General features: G+C 33.6%; 1 protein-coding gene across 1 annotated transcript in view; it reads right to left on the bottom strand.

Moving 5' to 3' along the window:
• The window catches only part of LOC118187605 (tyrosine-protein phosphatase 69D-like), a 393,140-nt gene that overhangs the window by 77,634 nt on the left and 289,435 nt on the right, over positions 1-26,071 (bottom strand). Inside the window, exon 15 of the mRNA XM_035357863.2 lies at positions 8,029-8,105. Within this exon, the coding sequence (XP_035213754.2) occupies positions 8,029-8,105 (77 nt within the window). The remainder of the gene's footprint in view (positions 1-8,028; positions 8,106-26,071) is intronic.

Here is a 26,071-nt window from a genome sequence, read left to right as displayed (position 1 = left end):
TACAGAGCTATTAATAATTATATACACAGTGATTCTAAATTGCTTTTACAAATAAAGAGAAGTCATAGTACTCATCCAGATGAGCAATAATTATCATAGAACATAGGGTCGCATTCCACTCTGAGAGGCAGAAAAGAGGAATATTAGAATTCCAACCTGAACTTACAACAGTGTTGGGAGAGCGGACGAACGAGACCAAAGTTTGCACAATCACGTTTAGTAAAAACTCATACAGAGTGAACAGAATGGATCAAAACGAAAACTTGGCGTTCGAGTGTTCATTCGAGCTCAGACATTGATGGCAAGCACTCAAATGCACATCTTTGGTTCACAAGGTCTCAACCTCGCAAACGATTGCAACAAGTAGATTATCTAATCAACGGCTGAATATTATCAACTATCTCCAACTTCCGCTGTATGCCGAGATTAGAATGAAAAGTTCATGTTGTGTTCCAGCTGTCAGAACTTCGTATCCCATAGAAGGGCGCTTCAAGTAGAACGAGTGCAGCACAGTAAGTCCAGGAGGACGGGATAGAAGATGGCGAACGGGAAAAAAAAAAAAAAAAAAAAAAAAAAAAAAAAAAAAACTACTTGATAGTATCAAAGCCACCTTGAGTTGGAGTTAGTTGATCATATTCAGCCCTTGATTAGATAATTAACTTATTGCAATCATTTACGAGGTACAGACTTTAACGTCATATCGAACTTCAATATGACTTTTAAGTTGAATGAAGTTCGTTAAAGCCAACCAAAGATGTGCATTTGAGTGTTTGCCAAAGTCTGAGCTCGAATGAACACTCGAACGCCAAGTTTTCGTTTTGATCCATTCTGTTCACTCTGTATGAGTTTTTACTAAACGTGATTGTGCAAACTTTGGTCTCGTTCATCCGCTCTCGCAACACTGTTGTATGTTCAGGCTGGAATTCTAATATTCCTCTTTTCTGCCTCTCAGAGTGGAATGCGACCCTATGCTCTATGGTAATTATTGTTCATCTGGAATGGTACTATCACCTCTGTTAATTTGTAAAAGCAATTTAGAGTCACCCTGTATATAATTAATAATAGCCCAAAAGGACATTAGTCTTGAATGGGATATTAGTCTCGAAACGGCATTTTGCGTTGAATCACTATCAACGGCGTATCACTTTTTAAATTGTTGCCGCCAAATATTATATTCAAAGGAATTAAATAATGAAGAATGTGTAGGAATGTATGCATGTTTTTTCTCGCACTGTGGGAAAAAACAATGGTACACCTAGAGCCATCATATTTTGAATTACATAGTCCTACCTGAACACGGGCACCTGGAACCCTGAACTTTGAATTTCGAGTTCTTTTAAATATCCATTTCATATTTTGCAAAACCTTTAATGAATTTTTGATTAAAAGGCTCAACGATTTAAAAGCCAGCAGTTGCAACATTGTACAGAAAAAAAGTATTTATCATCAGCACGCGAGACTGTCGCAAATTCTCAAGATATTACATTTTTAAATATTTTGCGATTTTGCTATTGCATCGAATTTTATGACGCGTAAGTGCCAAGAACGTCGTACTTAATAAATAAACACAGGAAACGTTACTAATAAAAAGACAAGAAAAGTTTTGTAAAGATCTCTTAGTAAGAAAATGAACATTTATTTAATGAACTGAGAAAACATTGAAAAAAAAATCTGGTGTGTGCACCATATGATTTTTATGTACGGAATATTAAATTTTACGCATTTTTTCTTGCATTTCATTTAAACTTATTGGATTGAATTAAATCTACTTCGTCGATAGCGCATAACCACAATAGAATAAATGCACTCTTTAAAATTCACTATATTTGTTTACCATTAAATCTACTTTGTCGATAGCACATAAACCACAATAGAATAAATGCACTCTTTAAAATTCTTTATATTTGTTTACCATAGTGATACTTTGGCCCTAGGTTCATTTAACTGCGCTACATTTCAAACATTTTTTAACTCAGAATGCACAAAATTTATATCATCTTAAGAATTATCTAATTGTTGCGACATGTTCTATTCAAATGGTATAATAAATCTAAAACGATGTTTTAGTTTAGAAATTAAGAAAGAACAACAACAAGAAAAAAACATAAAACAACAACAACCAAAAAAAAGTTTTCATAGACGATTCAGTATTTCTCATTCAATTAATTCAGTTCTCAATTGGCGACAATACAAAAATACACAAAAACTCAAAATGTCTGTTTTGAAAATTATGAAGTAAATCTTAAACACTTATTTCCTCGAATAAATTCCAGAATGTATTAAGCATGATTTAATTCGCAATAATAAAAGAAGGCGTTATCTTTGTTATTGAGAAGCTTACTTTCTCTAGATTGGCAACAAATTTACTATTCTGTTGTTTCAAATGTAAACAAGCAATGGCAGACATGGCAAAAATTATTAGGCTTAGAGGCTTTTAAATTGCTGATAATTCTAAACATATTGCATACAGATTTACTAAAGGCATAAAAACCTTAACCGGAAGATAAGAACAGCATAATTCAATCATTTTTAAAGCAAAAAATGCACAATTTACAAACATATAAGAATAAAGACACTGAGATCATTGAGCCGAGTAACAAAGTGGATATATATATATATATATATATATATATATATATACATACATAATATTTATATACTTTTGGAGCGGGTGACTGTAACAAAAATACGAGGTGTACATCAACTTGTTTTATAGCAGTCCTATATACAAAATTTCAACGTTCTGAGGCTACTCGCGTTTGATTTATGCAAGATGCGTACAAGTACGTACGCACAGACGCCACGAAAAATTCTCTTCAGAATTCATTTAAAATTAGTTTTACAATTTTTTTTTTTTTTTTTTTGGAAAAAGAGTCCTTTATTCTGTCCTTACGTACAGACGTTAAGCAAAAACATCGTTAAATTGCATTCGATAGCGGTGAAAATGGATATTTGCGTTAAAATATGATGCCTGAAACTTTTCGCGATTACAATACTTCCTTTTTACTTTGCACAAGGAAGTAAAAAACAAAAAAAATGTATGCCAGCACTTAACGCTGCATCGGGAATTCTAAACGTGAACCGCTTTTAAAATGTTTGTAATTTTGCTGTTGAGTTGTATATGGCGTAAATGCGAAGAAAATAATTCTTAATAATAAATCTAAAAAGACAAAAAAAGGAGGGGGAATAGTAGGAGTGAGTGCTACAGCAGATTGGTAGACTATAAGCTGAGGGAGAGCGTAAAAAACCTTAACAAACCCTTTTGGGGAACTGTTATTCCGAAACCGTTCAGAATCTCCCCCTTAAATATACTTAAGTACATTCTGTTTATAGGTGAATGTAAATGAAATGAAACATTTTTATCAGTTTCACTGCATCGAAAAAAAATTCTGCTCAAACCTTTCAACCACACAAAGCTTTAAAAAGTAAAATTCCGAGATTATTTAATGCAAAGCATTTCTACCTTTAATTCATACAACTTTTTAAATCCTTTAAAATATTTTTTCTTTCATAAGAGGTTTTCACTTTGGTTTAAGTATATGAAGCGGCAGTTTTAATTTCATCTATATCGATAATTTATTTCAGCTTCTTTTATTTATGCGGTAGTTCCTTTGAACTTAATAATCTGCTTAAAAGTAGAAGATATTTTTTATTTTGTAATCTTCTCCCTCTCATTTCTTAATTATTTTTTTAACTTAAATTAATTAGCAGCAAGTAGGATGGTTGCAGCAATAAATGGAGTCTTTAACAAAATAATCTCTATTATTCAAGCAAATTATTGAAAAAGAGAGATTTACCCGATCTGATATAAACATACAAACGTTAAACACACTTACAGCGTTATTGAATCTTGACAGTGATGCCGCTTTTGGTAAATTATTAACTCTAAAAATGAAAGTCAAAGAATATAGCAACTGATATTGTTTATCCAATACATGTTTGCCAATACTTGTTTGTATTCTATTATTGTGAACTATCACTTGTTATCCTTCTATCATTGATTTTATGTGCATATTGTTTCATATATTAATTACATTGTTATATAGGATCTAACTCTCTTTGGCCACATAAACTAATCTAGATGTGATGAACTTGGCGACTTCTGGCACAGGCGTGGAATAAAATAACACTATTATTTTCAACTATGAAATGAAAGGCACGCACTTCGTGCTTTACAATAACACCGACAACTTGTCATGGAAACTAAGAAATTCTAACACAATAAATACGAGTCTAAAAAGAGTAGTGCTGGACTAGCACTTTAAGTTAAGGCTAAACTAGTTGACTCGAAGACCTAGCAGGCGAGATAAATATTCAAATGGCCAAAAGGCGTGTCAGCGAACAAGGTCAGAAACGAAACGTGCGCTGGCTAGCGAAAACACCCTCTGAACAAAATCCGAGATTCACCCATTTAATTACTTACTTCAAATAACTTTACATCGTGGCGAGGAAATGCGAGGAGCAGTTGAGGAGTTCAGGAAAGATAACAAAAATCTGAATAATAGGTTAAGTAAACTAAGGAAAACCCTATAGTTATATCGTTTTTCCTCGCATATTTGCCCCTCTTTTTTTACTTCCTTGTACGAAGAAATAAAATATAATATAATAAATAAAATAAAAGAATAAAATGCTCTTTTCCTCCAAAAAAATTATAAAACTGCTTTAAAATGAATTCTGAAGAGAATTTTTCATGGCATCACAAACGTATGTACGTACGTATCTCGCATAACTCAAATACGAGTAGCCTTAGAACGTTGAAATTTTGTATATAGGACTGCTATAACATGTAGATGTGCACCTCGTATTTTGGTTGCAATCGGCCGCACTAAACGTATATAAATATATTTATATATATCCACTCTGTTACCCGGCTCAGTGATCTCATTTTCTTTACTCTTATATGTTTGTAAATTGTACATTTTTTGCTGTTCCGGTTAAGGTTTTTATGCCTTTAGTAAATTTCTATGCAATATGTTTAGAATTATCAACAATTTTAAAGTTGTTTAAGTGCAGCTAAGCCTAATAATTTTCTTGATGGCGGCCATTGCTTGCTTACATTTGAAACAGCAGGATAGTGGATTTGTTGCCAATCTAGAGAAACTTAGCTGCGCAACAACAAAGATAGCGCTTTCATTTATTATTGCGAATTCAATCATGCTTAATCCTTTCTGGAATTTTTACGAGGAAATAAATGTTTAAGATTTATTTCGTAATTTTTAATACAGATATTTTGAGTTTTTATGTATTTTCGCCTTCTCGCGAAGTAAGAACTGAATTAATTGAATGAGAAATACTCAATCGTCTGTGAAAAACCGTTTCTTTTTTGTTTTGTTTGCTTAATTTCTTTTATACATCATTCTAGCTTTATTATAGTATTTGAATAGAACATGTGGCAACGATTAGATAATTCTATTCTTTAAATGATATAAATTTTGTGCATTCTGAGTTATAATATGAACGAAATAAATACTGTTAAGTGAATCTAGCGCCAGAGTGTCGCTATGGTAAACAAAGACTAGAGTGAATTTTAAAGACTGCATTTATTCTATTGTGGTTTATGCGCTGTCGGCGAAGTAGATTTAATTCAATCCGATAAGTTTAAATGAAATGCAAGAAAAATTGCTTATAATTTAATATTCCGTACAAGGAAGTCATGTGGTGTACACATCAGATTTTTTTACTTCCTTGTACGAAGTAAAAAGAAGTATTGTAATCGCGAAAAATTTCGGGTGTCTTATTTCAACGATAATATCGATTTTGATCGCTATCCAATGCAATTGAATGATGCTTTTGTGTGACATTCGTAAGTAAGGACAGAATAAAGGATTCTTTTCCCCCGAAAAAATTATAAAACTGATTTCAAATGAATTGTGAAGAGAATTTGTCGTGGCGTCTGTGCGATCTATTATTTCATTTAAGTACGTATCTCGCATACCTCAAAAACGAGTAGTCTTAGGACGTTGAAATTTTGAATGTACGACTGCTATAACATGTAGATGTGCACCTCGTATTTTGGTTGCAATCGGCCGCACCAAAAGTATATAAATATATGTATATATATATCCACTCTTGTTACTCGGCTCAGTGAGCTCAGTTTCTTTATTCTTATATGTTTGTAAATTGTGCATTTTTTCTTTAAACTTCCAACACGCGCGTATGCCCAAAATTTACGACAAATTCAGTTTTTAATGCACAATTTTCGCATATCGAAGCTGAGACGTCTGAAGGTCATTTCTATTCCTTCTTTCTAGCCTTTCCCATATCATGGAATGTGCCATTTGACTTTTTTTTTTTAACTGGGCTTTTGTACTACGTGGCAGCGTTTTCATAAAAGTTACGACACGCACGTGGTCGTGTTTTAAAAATTTGGAAAATATTTTTTTCTCAAATATTTTGTAATTTTGTGTTGCTAATTGCCGTGTATTATTTTAATTTGAATACGTTTAGGTCTGTAAATTTTATATCGGTTTTCATGGTAAAAAAATATGTGCAGCCAGCTGATTTTGCTCGGATTTTTCAAGAATTATCTGATGAAGAAAAGGAAGACAAGGAAACCTTTGGACGGGACAGTAATAGCGATTTCCATTCCTTATTTACTTTTATTTCCATTTTTTAGAAATAAATAAAAACATTAAAGTTAGTTTAAAGTGCGTTTTTGTAACCAGTAAGAAGTAAATTTCATTGCAGAAGTAAGTTATGCTAAACTTACTTTTTTCTCTACCAAGGTGTTTTCCTTTTTTATTGTCTATAATTGTCTTTCATGAATATTAAAATTAGCTTCGATTTTAAAATATAATTATTAAATAATAAATTAAAAATTTTCTATAATGAAATACATCATTACGTTTCCATCTCACTAACATAAGAACTTAAAAATAATTTACTTATATTTGAATGTGATATCATTTGTATTTTGCAATAATAAGATTCATATTTTATTTCTTAATAAATTTATTATCAATATTCACTTATTTCTCTCCTATAAGTCTCGTTTCCACTTCCCTGGCAGAATGCAAATTTCTAACTGGCGCGATATTCAAATTAGGTAGAAAGAAGGAAACGTTTAAAGGAAGATTTTGAGGATAAAATCAGAGCGTGTTCTGTCTGCTTGAAGGCCACGTTGCTAACTTTGATTTTTTCAATCAGTAATCTGCGGCGTTTAGTTATTCTTGCCATTAGACTTGTTTATGCCGACTTCGGAGTTACGAAGTTATTCTTGCCTTTGACTTGTTTACGAGTCAACTTGCGCGCTACTTATACTGTAAGTTAAATAAACAGTCCTTTACACCCTTTCCTTTATAAGGTATTTTTCCCGCTTTCTTAGCATGCCTACTTAGTGTAGTGGTCAGCACGCTCAGCGCATGTTCGAGAGGTCCATGGTTCGAGTCCCGGCGAGAGCATGGCTCATTTTTCCAGTCTCCTGCTTTAAAATAATCCTAATGTCTCTACAGTGGCGCCCGAACTGAAAAGGGTGGGGGATGATGATTCTCCACCACCAGGATTTGGCTTTTGGGTTTCCTAATCACAACTCGCCCTTTAAAAGGGGAAGTACATAAGGTATTCCTCCCTGCTTTTTAGCATGCCTTCGTGGTGTAGTGGTTAGCACACTCGGCGCGTATTGGAGAGGTCCGTGGTTTGAGTCCCGGCGATCGCTCATTTTTCACGTCTTCCAGCTTCAAAATAACCTAATGTCTCTACACCTTGTCTCTGTGGTACTTACAAGACATAGTGAAAACTTACCAGTTGTCTTTTAGAGTTTTGGTCTAATTGTATGCTACCTGAGAAGACTAGACCCTTTAATTAAATAAATTAAAAAAAAATCCCAATCGAGTTTTGGAAAAAAAATTGATTTACGGTATTGCATTGCCATCGACGAACAGTGTGTGTACAAAATTTGAACTCAATAGCTTATCATCAGGAAGTAAGTTAGATATCCATGACAAAATTTCGCGTAAAGTATACCGTCGCAGAGCGGATGTCATGTGTGATGTGCGAAGGATATCGATATTAATATAACGAAGAACATACCTCGACGAAATTGGCGTTGATGTAGTCCGATCCAGGAATGTCCAGATCTGAAGAAAGACGGATTCTTGTTTGATCATCTAAGAAATAAAGGGAAAATAAAATGTACACCAAAATTAGTAATTACCAGAATTGGCATCAGCATAATATTTTATTGAAACTCATTACAAAAATAACTGCTTGTGGCAGCTGCAGTTTAGTTGGATGTCTATATATACAAATTATGAAGCTATGTATTTAGTTTAGACATTTTGTCACAAGTCCTGATCTTCAAAAATATCATTCAAATTACTAAGTGTTCAATTAATTTAATAAAAGCTATGTCTTTAAACATTAATAATTTAAAAAATTGGTAATTTGTGGTATTCTGCAGGTAGAAGTCGGAGGCACATCATTAATTGATCACCATTGCTCATACTGTTATACTTCCGCTGCACTAAATGTGCAGTTCCGCCCCAATTTTGAAATAAACCATCCTGGATGCGATTCGAGGGTCTCCTACCTACAACCTCTCGAGAGGACTTTCGACTCCCCGTGTATTTTCAATAATCTCTTCCCGCACAGACACTATACGCTTACAATCATTCATACCTTTTCCAGATTTCCAGCCCAGGCCCATCGGTACGGTAGACATATTTCACAAGTGCACATCTGTGTAACCACCGAGGAATGGCTTCTAGGATGGACCAATGAGCATCTAGTAATATTTCTGTCATGTCACATGACCTTTCGCGTGCTTGAAGATTGAAGCAAGATGGTTGAAAATATTCTGCCACGCAATTTTCTGTACAAAATAATTAAAGCATCGTCGATTGCTTCTGAAACTTTTCATTGCGAAGTTAGGTCAAATATAGGAAATTATGGAGATTTCACTACCGGGTTGAAATAAATACAAACACTCGCAAAAATATCGATGTGAAATATTACTTGAGAAGTGGTAAATAAGATGAAGAAAGAAATATGTGATAAACATCTGAGCCCAAATGCAATCTTTACATAAAACTATGCGTATGAGAAAAATATTTACACCAATTATTTATGTAAATAGAAGTCGGCACTTTTTATTGCAGTCTATATGAAAAAGATGTTCTATAATAATAACCAATGCAGAATTTTATTCAATATGAACTTTACTAATTTGCATTCGTATACATTTAGTGCATTAAATTTCGCATTTAATAAATGCTCGCTCTTAAATGTACTGTCTACACAAGAAATACTCATCAGACAGAGTGAATTTGTCGTATTCACAACGAGTATATTCAATTTATTCGTATATAATTTTTAATGTTAATGGATATAATCAGATCATATATGTTCTGAAACTTACACGTTAAAAATCAAAAGAATGCACGCACTGAAATAAGAAAACACTAGATTCATTGTAACACTTTCAGTCAGTCTCAGCTCAATTAAAAAAATATACACTTGAATTCTCTTAATCCACATAATATACCGTGAACATCAATCCTAATATTAAAGCGATTAATCAAATCATATTAATATTAATTAATAATCTTAATAATAATTAATATTAAGCGAGTAATCGCGAAAGTGAAATGTCAGCGATTAATCAAACTCTGAAAAAGAAAGCACTACGAGATTTTCTACTATTACGCCATATATTTATAACTGCGAAACAAATGCAAATTAAAACGTAAACAACATACGCTCACATGCGCGAATATTTAGCGTCACAAGAGCAATAACAGCTCATTGGTCCATTTTCGAAACTCCTCGTTCAGTGGCTACGCTGATGTGCACTTGTGAAATATTCGTTCGATAGTCAACGTCCCTAACCACTATACTAGCTGAGTGACTTGGTACTTTACATAATAACAATATGCCCATTAATGAGGTAAATAAAAATTAATGAATATAGGCATATAATTTATAAAAATAACAAAAAAATGCGATGACGTTGGCATATTTCATTTCCTGACTCACTTTCAACAGACATGCATTTCCGCGAATTTAAGTATTTAAATATGAATATGAAAGAGCAAAGTTTAATTATTTTTAGCCCAAAAAGGCGTTAGTCCGAATGGGCTATTAGTGTGGAAACGGGATTTCTTGGCGTACCATTTTAAATATCTGAACCACTGTCCAAATTGTTGCCACCAAATGTTATCACCCTGTATTACTTTTAAAGATATTAAATGATGAAGAATCTGCATGAATGTTTACATGTTTGTCGAACTGTGAAAAACGACAACACCTACGGCCATCAAATTTTGAATAATGCAATCTTGCACCCGAACACGGGCACCAGGAATCCGGAATTTTGAATTTAATACTTCATATTTTTAAAACTTTAATGACTTTTTAATAAACTCAACTATTTAAAAGCTAGCAGTTGTAATACTCTACGGAATAAAACCTTTTTATCTCCAGTACGCGAGACAGTCTTTGAATCGAATTTTATGTTGGCGTAAGCGCCAAAAACGTCATACTTAATAAATAAAGTAAACACACGAAATGTTAAAAATAAAGACAGAAAAAAGTTTTGTAAAGCCACCTTAGTAAGAAAACTGAATATTTATATGATGAACTGAGACTGAAAAAATAGAAAAATGTATGCCAATTTACGTATGGGGGAATTTTGAAATTGGGCATATTTATTATAAGCAGCAAAAATGCCAAATGTGTTTTACGCACGTTGTCAAAATTATTTGAAAGAATGAACGATGAACATTTTTTCCGCTCGTGCTCAATGAAAAAAGGGAAAGGAACGAGGTTACTATAAATTAGGAATTTCGTTGGGTGAATTATTCTTGGCGCATCTGAAAAAGGTGCGCCAAGATAAATTTTAAAATTTCTCAGTAAGTTTCTCACCAAATTTTACAAAATTTAATATTTGGGCTTAATAGCAGAACCGAAATGTGGAAAAAATTCACATGCCGTTTCAGAAAAAGTCCGATTTTGTGTCAATATATCTAGGGTAGAACAATGCTGTATATAAATCTAATATATATCCCAAATCGCGCTTTCGAGAATGAAAAACGTTAATTAAAACGAATGAAAAAAGTTAAATTTCGTAGAAACGTGCCCCTTTTTTCTGTGCAGTGTATACATGATACAGCAGGGATAATCGAAATTAATTTTCCCTCTGGAGTCTGGTGGATTGGGTTCTGGTGAAGAGAGATAATTGTCTTTCAGTTTAACGTCAAAAGCGTAGAACGCCTGTATGAAAAGCTGCATCAGACAAAAGACATCAACTGGTCTAAGGTAAAAGTGCCATTTCGGCTCAGTAGATGGCGCTCTGCACGAGACAGAGTTGCAGAGTCGCTTGAAAAACCGAAAACACTGCTCTGCCGAACCAAGCCGTTGGGGAAAAGGATGAAAACATTGCCGTAATGACGCTGCCATTCCCTAATGCGAAAAGGCGAAACTCAATCAATGAAATTCATTTACATAATTCATTAATTTGTGACCTTTTCGACGCCGGGGAACAAATGCGAATTGCAAACGATCACCGCGGTGAAAGATTTTCGTGCCTAATCGCTTGTTTACAAGAATATTACTAAAATTGGCAATTGATAAAGCTTTCATTCTTTAATAGCCCATTTCAACAGAATGGATGGCTTATCCTTTCAGCGCATTTTCAGAGAATCTAGCTCATTTGAAGGTTGAATACATTTGTTACGCTTCGAATGAATTCATATACGTCTTTGAAGATTGCAAGTATAAAATAAAGCTAATATGTAATAAATCTATGCAAGCATAATTCTAAATCATTATTACAAAATTAGTTAAATCTTCAATAAAATTAAAAATTAAGATCACAGTCCACCACAGAAATTTAATCAAAGTTCTCTAATTACTTTACTAACTTTGGCTGTTCTGACGGTAAAGATTAGAAATGCAATTATATTTTTCCAGGTTTTAAGCAATTTTTGCTACATTCTTTTAACTTTTCACTTGTGACCTGCACTTTAGATTATATTCATAAAATTTCCTGAAAGGAATCAAACGGTTAGGTGTTTTATTGGTTAAATGTAATTTCTACTTTTGCTTTTGTATTTAGTATGTGGTTTATCTTATTAATCTGCTTTTATACCATTTAAAAACATTACAGAATCCAACATGCTTTTTTTTTTTTTTTTTTTTTAACATTCTTGTGTAAAATAAAGAAGTATTGTAATCGCGAAACATTCCGGGTATCATATCTAAACGAAAATATCTATTTTCAGTGCTATCGAATCCATCTGAAAAACATTTTTGCGTGAGATCTGTACCTACCGACAGAATAAAGGACGTTTTTTTTGTTTTTTTTTTTCGAAAACGGATTGTAAAATTAACTTAAAATGGATTCAGAAGATATTTTTTCGTGACGTTTATACGTACGTACGTATGTAGCTTGCGTAACTCAAAAACGAGTAGCCGTAGAAAGTTGAAATTTTGTATATGGGACTGCTATAACATCTAGTTTTGCATCTACCGTTTTCGCTGCATTCGGCCTAACGAACGTATATAAATATATATATTCCCACTCTGTTCCTTGGCTTTGTGAGCGCAGTTTTTTTAGTTTTATATGTTGGTAAATTGTGCATTTTTTGCTTTAAATGCGATTGATTTACGTTGTTCTTATGTTCTGGTTAAGGTTGTTATGCCTTTAGTTAATCTGCATGCAAACGTTATAGAATTATTAACAATTTAAAAGTGGCCGCTATTTTGTAACTCTTAGTAGAGTAGTGAATTAAGTCAGCTAGTGTTCCAACTTCAGCGTCTTTTTGCCCAGTAGAAAACAAAAGTTAACTTTCAATTTTGTGCACCAAAAATTTCGTCTTCGTGCCGGGTGGCCGAATTGTTTGTCGGCGCGTAGAAGTCTCTAATTTTAAACACAAAAATCGTTTTTCTTTAACTGTTTTTAACTCTATTTGGTGTTTTATATTTTTCTGTATTTTACAAGTTTTAATGAAGATTTTTTGAATTTGTATGTATTTTGCCTTGTCGTGAAGTGAGAAATGAATTGATTGAATGAGAAATATATCTATAATGAAATTCAAAGGAAATAAAGTTTTAATGAAATGCAGCAAAAAAATATATATAATTTAATAAGCCGTATAAGGGTGTCATGCGGTATCCACATAAGATATTTATTTTCTATTAGAATACTTTGCGATATATGAGTTTCATTAACAGCTGTAATTTTAAGTAAAGTTTAGAAGATAATGAAAATTTTCAGAATTGCCGGCAAGAAAAACGGCAGATATACTTTGGTGCCAATAAAAAGGCGCAACAGCTAGCACGTATAGGCATGCAATCCGGTAGACATTTCAAAATCGTTTGAATAAACCCGTTTTTGTGATTTGACTTGGTCATATACATTCTCAGATTTAACGACTTAAGACTATTTCTTCTGAGGTTATTTGAAGAAAAGAGTCTTTGCACATCATTTGCAGATGATTACCTAAATGGTGTCCGGGGAAGACGTCGCATCAAAAACGTAGCGGAGAAAACAACGCAAAGAAAAATGTCTTGGGAGAAAACATCGCAGTTCTAAAAGATCGTGGTACAAAATATCGTGGTCGAATTTAAAGCAATTCCAAAATTTCGCAGTTTAAAAACATCGTCGTCAAAAATATCGTGGTAAAATATAAAGTAGCTACAATCCTTCGAGGAAACAGCTGATGGAAGAAGGGGAGACGGAAAAGGAGTCAGAACCGGTGGCTTCTTTGGAGGCTCGGAGGAAGACCTCTGAATAGGTTTTCCCTGTCACGTGGGTTAAGGAGGCAGCTTTTAACTAAGTCCTTCGCGATAAATTCTTAACTCTCATTTAACCTGTCTTAATGGTTAAAAGTCAACTAAACCTGCAACATAGCAGAGCAGCTTCATACAATTTAGCTTCTCAATTAGGTAAACAAGGCACTTTTGTTGCCTTAATTCAAGAACCTTGGGTCTACAAGGCTAAAATCCTTGGCAGGCCCATGAACGAACACTTCTTTTCGTCAGAAGGACCTAATAAAAGACTTAGAAATAGCATTTACATTTCTAAAAATATAAAGCCTATGAAATTATCTCAATTCACATCAGAGGATGTGACTGCTATTTTAACCAAGGACATAAACAGTTCACTAAGAGGAAACATTTGTTTCTGCTCGGTTTACAAGGCTTATGACCTCAACATTCCGCAAAAATTTATAGATCTTGTGAGTTTCGGCGAAATCAACAATATTCCTATGATTATTGGTCGTGATATTAACGCTCACCACCTATCATGGGGCAGTTCTGATACCAATCTTAGAAAAGAAAAACTCATGAAGTTTATAATGAACACCAACCTAACTTGGGTAAACAGGGAAAATAGCCCCACCTTTGTCAACAGAAGAAGAGAAGAGGTCATTGACCTCACACTGATATCTATAATCTTATTGAGAATTGACATGTAAGTGAGAATCCCTCACTTTCAGACCTTCGCCTTATGCAATTTCGTATTAGGGATAAAATTTAAGCTGAATTTTTCACAAACATTAAAAACACAAATTGGGACCTTTATAAGGACTCCCTGGTTTCTAATGTCATTAACCTTCAGGCTTTAGACAATAATTGTTCAGTTGAGGAGCTTGATATCCAAGCAAACAACCTGAAAAATATCATTATTGAATCCTATCATGCACCATGCCCTCTCAATCGAAGGAAGTACTCTTCTAGCAAGAGAGTCTGGTGAACCAATGAGCTTGAAAGCCTCCGCCTAGAGGTTCGGTGAGCTCATAGGAAAGCAGTCAGAAATAAATCTGAAGTTGACTGGTTTAACTTTAAAATTCTACAAAAGAAATTTAAAAGTGAAATCAGGAAATTCAAATCCAACTCGTGGAGATCCTTCTGCACAGATATTCAGTCTCACCATGAGACTGCCAGAGTTCATAAAATTCTTAAGAGGTCTCAGGAATCTCAACTCTCATCGGTTATGCGACTAGATGGCAGATATAATATAAACCCTCTGGCTACACTATCGACCATGCTGAAATTTCACCTGGGAAACACAAGTGTTACCTCTGACCCCTATGGAAACTTATTGGAACTCCTTCATAGTCCATTAGATTAGGATTTTGCTAAAACAATAGTGAACTTCGAAAAGGCTAAAGCGGCACTAGATGTATTTCTTCTCTTTAAATCTCCAGGGAACGATGGCATTTATCCAATTCTACTCCAGAAAGGCCTGGGACATTTTTGGCCACATTGTCATGGACATATTCGAATCCAGCTTGGTTTTAGGATATGTTCCTAAGGTATGGTGAACTTTCTGAGGTGTGTTTCTCCCCAAACCAGGGAAAGATACATATGAGAAACCAAACTCATTTAGAATGATCACGCTAACATCCTTCCAGCTTAAGCTGTTGCAGCGATTGATTTTCTAGCACCTCCAGTCAGATAACAATCTGAACCATATTTTTGGCTTAGACCAACACGGTTTCAGACCTGGCTTCTCCACTGAGTCGGCCCTACACCAACCGGTGTGGAGAATAGAAAAAACAATTATAGACGGACACTTTGCCTTTGGGATTCTACTGAATATTGTAGGAGCCTTTGATAACATCGGCTTCGAGGAAATACATAAAGCCCTCATTGGAAGTCATATTCACCATATTCACCATATGATAACTAGATGGATCATTTTTATGATTAAAAACAGGAATATCTGCATTAGTTTCACTGACTGTGAAGTAGAGAGAGATTATTATAAAAAAGTGGTGGTATTCTTTCTCTGTTCCTGTGAAACCTGGTATTCAACTCACTCTTAGGACTTCTACGGGAGGAGCCCAGCCTATCACAGGCTTATGCAGATGACCTTATTGTGTTACTACAGGGTTCCGATATTGGAACCCTACACAATCAAGCTCAGCAAATCTTGAATAAAATTTCACACTGGGGTGAAACAAATGGCCTATCTTTTTCTGCTGAAAAATCAGAGGTCATAGTTTTCACGTGAAACAGGAAATGGAAACTGGCAGATTTGTATCTGGGTAACCAGATTATCAGACGAAAGGAATGCGTAAAATGCCTAGGATGTTACCTGAATAGTAAACTCACATGGATCACCCATATAAAAGGAAAGGCACAAACCGCCACAAATGTACTAACTTTGCAGACGAATCGTTGGCAAACAATAGTGCCTTAATCCAAAATCTACTCTATGGATATATACTGCCATTAGTCCGGCCAATGCTATTAAAGCCATGTATATGTTCAATAAAAACGGCCCATGGTGCCAAAGGACAAGTTTCGGTCATAAAAGCCACACTGACATATACTTGGACTTGGCCAATGAGATCCCTATAATCTATATGCCCTAAATTACTAAAACAATAGTTCCAGATAACTATTCTCAACTTATATACCAAAAAGGAATGAGATAGAATCTCTAATCAACCTAATCTCAACAGGATCAGTTGAATGCTACACAGATGGATCAAAATCCAACTTCACTGAAGCTGGAGCTATTATAAGAACCAAGGGATCTGGAGAAGATTTCATCTATACCTAGATAAACCAACAACTGTTTTCCAAGCAGAGGTTCTGGGGATCAATATGGTCGCTAGGGAGTTCTTAGCTAAAAACGCGGTTGACAAGAATATATATCCCAAGTAGCACAGCAACGTCGTAACGATGTTGCAAACTGGTCCGAGAGGTTGCAAAGTGGTCGTGGTAACTTTTACGACGCCTTTACAATGTTGCGAAGACGCAAAATATTTGCCGTTGCATCTTGGCACTTTGTCGACGTCGCTGAAACGTCATAATATGACCGCTTTTAGTCGTGGTCATTTTAGCATCTTTTTCATAGTTCATCAGCGTTACTTTTAGAATGAAAAGAGACTAAATCTGCCCTTTCAAGAATCTGAAGTCCGCATAGGATTTACTTTGGAATGTTTCATTACTTTTCATCTAAATATATTAATCTAAGGTAGATTTATATAATGAAATATAAATTTAATATAAATACTTGAATTATTAAATTTAATTAATACTAAAAATACGTGCTAAATTATTGTTAAAATAATTAATACTTAAATTTTTTTTTTTTTTTTTTTTTTTTTATAAATATTATAGCAAAATATTATATGGAAAACTTTGCTCGAACCGCAGTTACGTCTTCTAGAGAAGGACTGTGGGTTCTGATTCCAACTTTTGAAAACCTTTGATAGGACTGCTTTTAGAACTCAGTGAGATATGCTGTCTTCGAAATCGAGGCCTTTGCTAAACGGGCACAAAAAATGAGCCCTTTTTCAAATGGTGAAAAATCTGTCGTTTGTCCAATTTTACTTCATTCATCGTCAACAGAACACTTACACTTTACTTATACTAGCATTCTAACCATGTGTAACCCACGTCATAAAACAAATTTGCATACTTCATCGGTACCACGCATTTAAATGAAAATCTCAAAGGTTTCTAAATCATTGGCATGTGTGTGCAGTATTAAATTATTTATTGTCCACCAGGTTTGTATCTGGTCGCTACTTTAGAGACAATGTGATTTCGGACTACCAAACTTCAAAACTTATAGTGTCCTCACCAGAATTCGATCTTATATCTCCCGTCTGGATATATAGTAATAATCACTTGCAGCACGAAAGCAGGCACAGAGGAATACGATAATAGCTTGCATTCACTCCCGCTCACCCAATCGACAAAATTACCATCCATCATATTTTAATTTGGGTGAATTTGAGTAAACTATTATTGGATTTCGGACTAGTAAGCATAAAAATTCAACTCGGCCAAGGCCTTGATTCGAACCACGCATCATCTAACTACTAGCCGGACATTCTTCCCACCCGGACCACGAAAGATGGTGGAAGGAACTGCGATAATTTCTTACATGCACTCGTGCTTACCCAGTCAATATAATCCAGGTGGTGTCAAATTATCGTTTATTATATCGTTACCGAATTATCATGTGGGTGGTATGTAATAACTATTAAGGTTTTCAGACGAAGAAATATGAAACATCTGATGTGTACACCACATGACTTCCATGTATGGAATATTAAATTATACGCATTTTTGCCTGCATTTCGTTTAAATTTATTTCCTTGAGTTTCATTAGAGATCTATTTCTCATTCAATTAATTCAGTTCTCACTTAGCAGCAAGGCACACTTAGCACATAAAACCTCAAAATATCTTCATCAAAAATTGAAAAAGTTAGAAAAACATAAAACACCAAATACAGTTAAAATAATTAAAAAAGCATTTTTTACAATTAAAATTACAGTTTCTGCACAAAAACATGCAATTCAGTCAGCGGGCAAGAAGGCAGATTTTTCGTTGCACAAAGCTAAGTTTCCTTTCGGTCCAACTCGGTAAAAAGACTTCATTCACTATTCTGCTAAGTTTTAAATGTAAAAAAAAAAAAAAAAAAAAAAAACATGGCTGCTTTAGTAAAAAAAAATTAGGCTTTGCCGCACTTAAACAACTTTTAATTTGTTGATAATTCTACAACTATTGCATATAGATTACCTAAAGGCATAAAAACCTTAACCGGAAGATGAGAAAACATAATTCAATCATTTTCAAAGCAAAAAATGCGCAATGTACCAACATATAAGAATAAAAAAACTGAGCTCACCGAGTTGAGTCACAGAGTGGGATATGTACTTTTGGCGCCGTCGATTGCAACCACAAAGGGAGGTGCACAATTACGTGTTATAACAGTCCTGTATACAAAATGTCAACATTCTGAGGCTATTTTTGTGAGTTATGCCAGATACATACATACATAAGTACAGACACCATGAAAAATTCTCTTCTGAATCCACTGAAAATCAGTTTTATAATTTGTTTTTGGGGGAGGGAAAGAGTCCTTTATTCTGCCCTTACGTACGGATGTCACGCAAAAACGTATTTAAGTTGCATTCGGTAGCGGTCAAAGTGGTTATTTTGGTTAAAATATAATAGCCGGAATTTTTCTTGATTACAATACTTCCTTTACTTCGTACAAGGAAGTAAAAATCGAATAGACCTTGGCTGGAATTGGAAATGAAGATCTCTTAGTTAACCAGCTAGATCTAGCTGGACATACTCACCATTTACACCACGAGCGCACGCATGGGAGAACACTATAATTGCCTACAAGTCAGAGAGCATAATTTAAAAAACGGAAAATGAGGAATGTTTAGACATCGTTTTGAGTCAGCTGGAATTAATGCGCTGGTAGGAACTGAAAATCTACAGCTGTTCAGAATTAAATTTTTTCTTAAATAAGGAAGAAAAATATATTTCCATGATTTCCATCTTTTTTAATTTTATATTATTTTGCGTGTTTATTCTTTAATAACTCCAGGTATCTAATTAAAATTTACACGGAAATGATAATAAGTTATTAAGCTTGAACAAGAAAGAATTATGCTTCATCTATTATGCTGAAAATTATGCTAAATTTTTACTTTTGCAAAACAACTTTTTGCTTCATTTTTATTACTTGCAAAATTTTTTTTCATTTGTGTCAACAGAATCTGTAATAGAACGCTTTCGAGAACAAACGTGTTGTAGATGGAGGTTACTGTTTATAAAAAGAAAAAAACATCCCACCATCGCCGGTAAAAAACATTAGAATTAATTCTCGCGTTATTTTCTTTGTTCTTATTTCATAAATCAAAAACAAAAGTTTTATGAGAATAATAAAAGAAGATAATTTTGTAAATCTTTCAAAAGAACGTGATTGGTTTTCGCCATTTTTTTAATGGCGGCTTCAATTATTTCCCTCTGAACGAATCAATTATTTTTTCAGAGACTAAATTAGACTGACATTTGCTTATGAAAGAAATTGTTTTTTTAAAAAGTAAGAGCTGCTTAGATTATATTTAAAACCATCTGGAAACGTAACATGAATTTTGTGTGGGATTAATTGTGTAGGAACAAGGAAAGTAATGATTAACGATGTCTTATTGAAAAGAAATTAGAATGAATGATTTTATGAATGCATTTTGTTCCGAGTACCTTTACTGAAACTTGGATTTTTAAAAAATGCCTTCTTGTATGCATTTTCTTCACTTCATTTTAATGACAGTTTAGATTTGAAAATTATATGTTATGATCTTTGGGATGTAAAAGATTTAATAAAAAAAATTTTATTTTTAATTTTAGGTTTCATAAACCAGTCGATAAATCTTGAGATCTATAAAAATATTTTTCTCGTATTCTTTATTAAGTATTGCGATAAATATTCTAAGTTGGATTAAAAAATATTATTGGTATTCTTTAATTAAGTATTGTGACAAATATTCTAAGCCTGACTAGCACTTAAGAATAATTCAAATATTGTCTCCTTCCTCCCTTAGATTGACATCATATACCGCGTTTCACATTTGTTTTTTGGACACTCGCATTTTTTTAATTTATTTGTGAAGATCTTGGCAAATTATTGAAATATTCATTTTAAATGTTTTAACTGTTTGAGGGGGCAGGAAAAGGTAATTAACCTTTTCAGCAAAACTCTTATTTTATTTACTATATAAGGTGTTGCAATGAAATTATTTGAGACAATTACACATATTTTGTCAAAGACGCGTGAAAAAAATGACCACTTCTGTTGGTGAGTGTCAGTGACCACCGTCCACAGAACATATCCTACAGATCAGTCTCTATGGTACTCATGGAAACAGTTTTCCTTTTTCAAGCAGAGTGCAACTTTGCATGTGCTGCATTCTCACACTGCTCTAACAGGCTTTTTCTTGGTGCTGCAAAGTGCACATCGTCGAGATGTTGTCTTCGATAGCTGGTGCTTATTTTTTTGAAGACGAATTGCTGCATCAACTACTGGCTTATGTTCCTTGATTGCCATCTAGTGAGCTGAAAGGGAACTTCAGAAACGCTCAGTCTTGAAAACCACTCACACGAGTGAGTAAGACGTTTAATAGAAAAGGTGGCTATTGTAGGTAATCACCGTCGTTCAAAGAGTTAAATGTTTTAAATGTTCATTTCTGGACACTCGAAAACTTCGTTGACATGTTTTGGAAGAATGTTTCTCATCATAAATTTTGTAAAACAAAATAATTTTGTTAAGGGGATTCATATACCTTAAATCCCTTATGATCTTCGAATATGTGACTGTTGCAAGAATTGGGATATTTTATTTAATTTAAAAGCAATTACTTCCAACTTTTTACGGCTGACTACATAATATAGCTGCTTTGGAAACTAGTAACCAGAAGGCTTGTGTTGCCACAAATATTTTTGTATTTTAATCCGCTTTGTGACAAAACTTTTAGTCATGTTTCCACCTTGCGCGCATGATATTTTTAAAATGGCTGATGGTACATACTCGAAATTTGACATAATTCTTTATATGGGCACTATTTTCTAACTGAAACAAAAATCTGATAAATATTTTAATACTAAAAAATTTTATGCAATAAAACATTACAGATTTTTTTAATAAAATACATTTTATAAATTCAACTCCAAAGAAAATAAAAATTGAACATGAAATTCTTAGAATTTTTGGTTCACAGTAGTTTCCAAATGTTATAAAAGCTATATATTAAATATGGAATTAAATTATGCAACAGAATGTTTTAAACTGTGCGTGCAAGGTGGAAACAGGACGAAATATTTTGTCACAAAGCGGATTAAATTATAAAACTATTTGTGGTAACACAAACTTTCTGATTACTATTTCAGAAAGCAGCTATATGATGTAGTCAGCTGTAAAATGTTGGAAGTAATTTCTTTTAAAATAAATAAGTTATCCCAATTCTTGCAGCAGTCACATATTCGAAGATCTTTTGGGTTTTAAGGTGTACGAGTCCCTTTAAATAAAAATACATCATTGAAATATAGTCTGCATTCGAAAATTATTACTTTGTAGAGCCATTAGGTTTTTCTGACGCAGGAAACATGAAAAACGTGCAATGCTCTAGTCGAGACTCAACCCTTGGACCTCTCGAGTATACTTCCAATTACACCACGAAAGCATGAAGAAATGAGAGAGAAAATACCGTATATACTTTCCCTTTCAAAGGGCGAGTGGAGATTATAGGAGCTGTTAGGTTAAACTAATTTTCATGAATTTTAGTTCATCCATTATCTTTGACTTGAGCCAAAAATGTTGGTTTGGTTTTGGTTTATTAGATTACGGCAAAGCACTCGAGGGCTATCTGCATTAAGTGAGCCAAAAATGTTGGCTTCTGAAAGGACGAGTTGGTGCCATCTATTAAACTTGGAGTTAATAAAGACTCGTTTAGATCCTTTCCCTGTTTCTATGCTATTTACAAAACATAGCAATAATTCGTCACTAGTCGTTTAGTGTTTGGGTCTACTTTATGCTCCCTAAGAAGACCAAACTCTATACTGGCTTCGATAAGAAGTCACGATTTCTTGCCCTGGATCGAATGTTTTTGATAAAGAACTTTCCATATACAAAATTGGCCTGTATCAGGAGTCAGTTGGATGTCTCCATTCAGTCTGATGTCACGTTATTTTTAAATTTAATTTATGATAATTACAAACCAAGATATTCATATCGAGATGAAAATCCGGGACATCGGGTTGGAATCTTTAAAAGTTAGTTGTCGCATCACACAGATCGTGCATTGTTTTTAAAATACTTATTACAACGTTTTTTTGTGCACTAATATTATGTAAACTCATTACCTTGCTTTAAAATTAACCAAAAAGCAACCTTAGATTAGACTAGATTTTGAACAAAATTCTTGAGCGATCAGGCAATAGGTCTTTCCAGCAACCATATTTATAGGAAAATCAATACGCGATTGTACCAATATCTGATAAGGAAAAATGTAATGAAAGTGGAAAAGCTAAGTTGTTAGAGTTTCAAAAGCATCAGGATAGGTTTGGTTTATTTAATTATGGCAAAGCACACTAGGGCTATCTGCCTAAGGGGTGGGATGCCTTCGCGGAGGACTTTCTAAGGGAAACTGGCTCGTATACACGTTACACATGGGGAAAACCACGAAAACGCCCATGCAGCCAGCCCGTTCGCGGGATTCGAACCTCGGACCGAACTACCAGTGTTCAGCGACTTTACCGCTCGGCCGCTGGTGGGCCCAAAAGCATCAGGAAAAACTGAATTAGAATGTCATTAAGTAAAGTGTGTGAACTTTTGTAGATGCGAAACTCTTCATGGAAATCCAATTCACCAAATGAAGAAGTTTTGTGACTAAATTCCCCAGACTATCTAATGCACGTCGTACAATGCTTATAATTGGTTGATGTAGCTCGTAATAAACTAATCAGTAAACTAGAATATTCCAGTTTTTCACGTTTTGTTGCTGCTTTTCCCGAAAGATAACGCTACGCTCATTTTCGCTTTGCTCTGTCCACGGATTTTGCTATAAATATGACTGTTGATCTTCTCACCTTTTCATAAATATATATATATATATATATATATTGCCTCTAAAGAATAAAGTAAAGTTAAATTTAATTTTAAATAATTCTCTTGCGCCATTGCTGCAAGGAATGAAATTTGAATTTAACAAACATTTTATATTCGTAAGCAAATTTTAAAGTTAATAAATTTAAATAAAACTTAATGAAAAAAAAATATTGTCCCGAACTAATCTACAATATCATTTAAATTCTTAGAGCATATGTAAATCAAGTGCAAGAATCAAAATCCATGAAAAAATATAATTTAATCCTAAAAATTATTAAATTAATTAAAATTTTATTATTTAATCCTAAAAAAGTTTTTATAAAAATGCATAAGTGAATGACTGTTGAGCAGGCAGGAGACAGACTTATCAAGGGGAAGTTGCCTCCAAACCTAATTCTTCAATCATTCAATTCGTGTTTCGTCATCCATATAGGCAAGTCAAAAACAAAAGTAATACCTAATGTGGTGAATTACTAAAAAAAAATTTAAACAAGTGGAATTTTGAGAAATTAGCAATTAAAAGACTAGAATTGCAATTCAAAAATAAATAAATTATGGTGTGTGTATGGTGTATTGAGAATACGGCAAAGCACACTAGGGCTATCTGCCTAAGGGAAGGGATGCCTTCGCGGAGGACTTTCTAAGGGAAACTGGCTCGTATACACGTTACACATGGGGAAAACCACGAAAACGCCCATGCAGCCAGCCCGTTCGCGGGATTCGAACCTCGGATCGAACTACCAGTGTTTAGCGATTTTACCGCTCGGCCGCTGGTGGGCCAATTAATAAATTAATAAGAGTAGAAAACCAAAGTAATTTAGAAACTATTGCCTACAGAAACTTCCCCGACACGAATTATGCGTATAAATCAAAAAGAAACTAGACATTATCTATAAAAAACAATACATAAATTATACTTAAATAATACTAAATGTCAAGTAAATAGTAAGTTTTAATTTAACTTACTATATTTGTTTTTGGGGTGTGGAGAAGCATTGCCAAACTAAGTGATGTTAAGAGTGTGCTCTGCGAACACTTAAATAGAGGGCGATAATGTAAGGTTGAGTTTATAGCTGCTATCTTTGATCAATTAAAAAAATATATTCTGTAAACTTTTAAGTAATATAAAATGTGTGTTCTGTTGTAAAAATGTATAAAAAAATTGAAAAAGTTATGTGAGAAAATGTTGCAAAATATTAAGGAATGTAAAATATTAAGGATGTAAAAATTGAAAATGTTTTTGAAAAAAGAAATTTTGAAGTAAAATTTAATTTTAATTATTTTTAAAAAGTTATATTTAAAGTAAGAAATTTATTGTAAAATTCTAAATTTATTAAAACTGGATTTTAACTGGTTTTTTTTTCCTTACAGTTTTTTTTCCTTTCTTTGCTCGCTTTGAAATCGTTTAGTTTTTTAATCAAAAATTCGTTGAAGTGTTTCAAAATATGAAATCGATAATAACACAAATTTAAAATTCAAATTAGGGCTTCCACATGCGCATATTCTATGGAAGATTACGTGAGTCCAATTTTGATGGCTCTATGTACCGTTGTTTTATCACAATGCGAGAAACAGACATACGTTCATGCAGATTCTGCATTATTTAATTTCTTTAAATATAATAATACAGGGCGATCATATTTGGTGGCAACAAATTGAAAAGTTATTCGCCGTTTATGGTTTTTAACGCAAAATGCCAAAACGAAATTAATAGTCCTTCAAGGCAAATTTCCTCTTTGGACTAAAAAAAGGGGGGCATTCTACTTTCCTCATGCTCGAAATCACTAATAGAGTTACATTCAAAATCTACGTCAAACTAAGGCCTTTATTGGTGGGCGAAGCTAATTTAAAATTTTGTGTTAAAGTGTTTCTCTTAATGTTAGATACACGGCTTGAACATCATAGTACCAAAATAATTCTGAAGAAAGAGGAATATTGGAACATTTCTCGAAAACAAGCTTAATGAGACGTGTTTAAAAAAGGAAGAGACTTTTTCCAACCAATTCCTTATGTACACCTTGCACAAACAAAAAGGGGTGGGGAAAGTTTTATATCTCTAGCTCTACTGGGCTGATTACCGAAATTTAACTTCCGATTTTAGGATATCTATTAGATTTATATATACCATTGTTTTAATATAGGAATTCTGACACAAAATCAAGACCTTTTTCTGAAAAGGAATTCTGATTTTTTTTCCCCATATTCCTACGACTCAAGTTATGCCAAAGTGCCAAGCTGTCTAAAAGTCGCAGGAGTAGTTTTTAAGAAATTAGCTTTAAAAATTTTAGCTCCTCAGTGTTAACTGAATCTGGTGTATATTTATTAATATCTTTTTTATTACACTTCTTTGACTCCTTCTTTCACAGTCCGAAATTTAGGTTCAATCAGTAAAAAACTCACAGATATTTTCTGATATATTTTTAAAATTTGTATTTTTTGGTAATTTTTATACATTTGGAAAACATCTTTGAGCTATAACCTATACAGCTTTTACTATCACCTCAAAGTAGATGTATTTCTAGACATACCTGCAAAACAATTAGAATTTTATATTTACAACTTCCCAAGGGCGTGTTTTGTAATTTGGCATATTTGTTATAAAACTATAATAACGACGAATGTCCTTTACACACTTTGTTAAAATTATTCGAAAGAATGAACAATGCATCATTCACAATGAAAAAAAAGAAAAAGGAAAATAGGT

Source organism: Stegodyphus dumicola, chromosome 2 (genome assembly GCF_044657685.1).
Source record: "Stegodyphus dumicola isolate Sdum_Otavi_A_Nest chromosome 2, ASM4465768v1".
Taxonomy (NCBI): domain Eukaryota; kingdom Metazoa; phylum Arthropoda; class Arachnida; order Araneae; family Eresidae; genus Stegodyphus; species Stegodyphus dumicola.
This window is presented reverse-complemented; position numbering and strand designations above follow the sequence as displayed.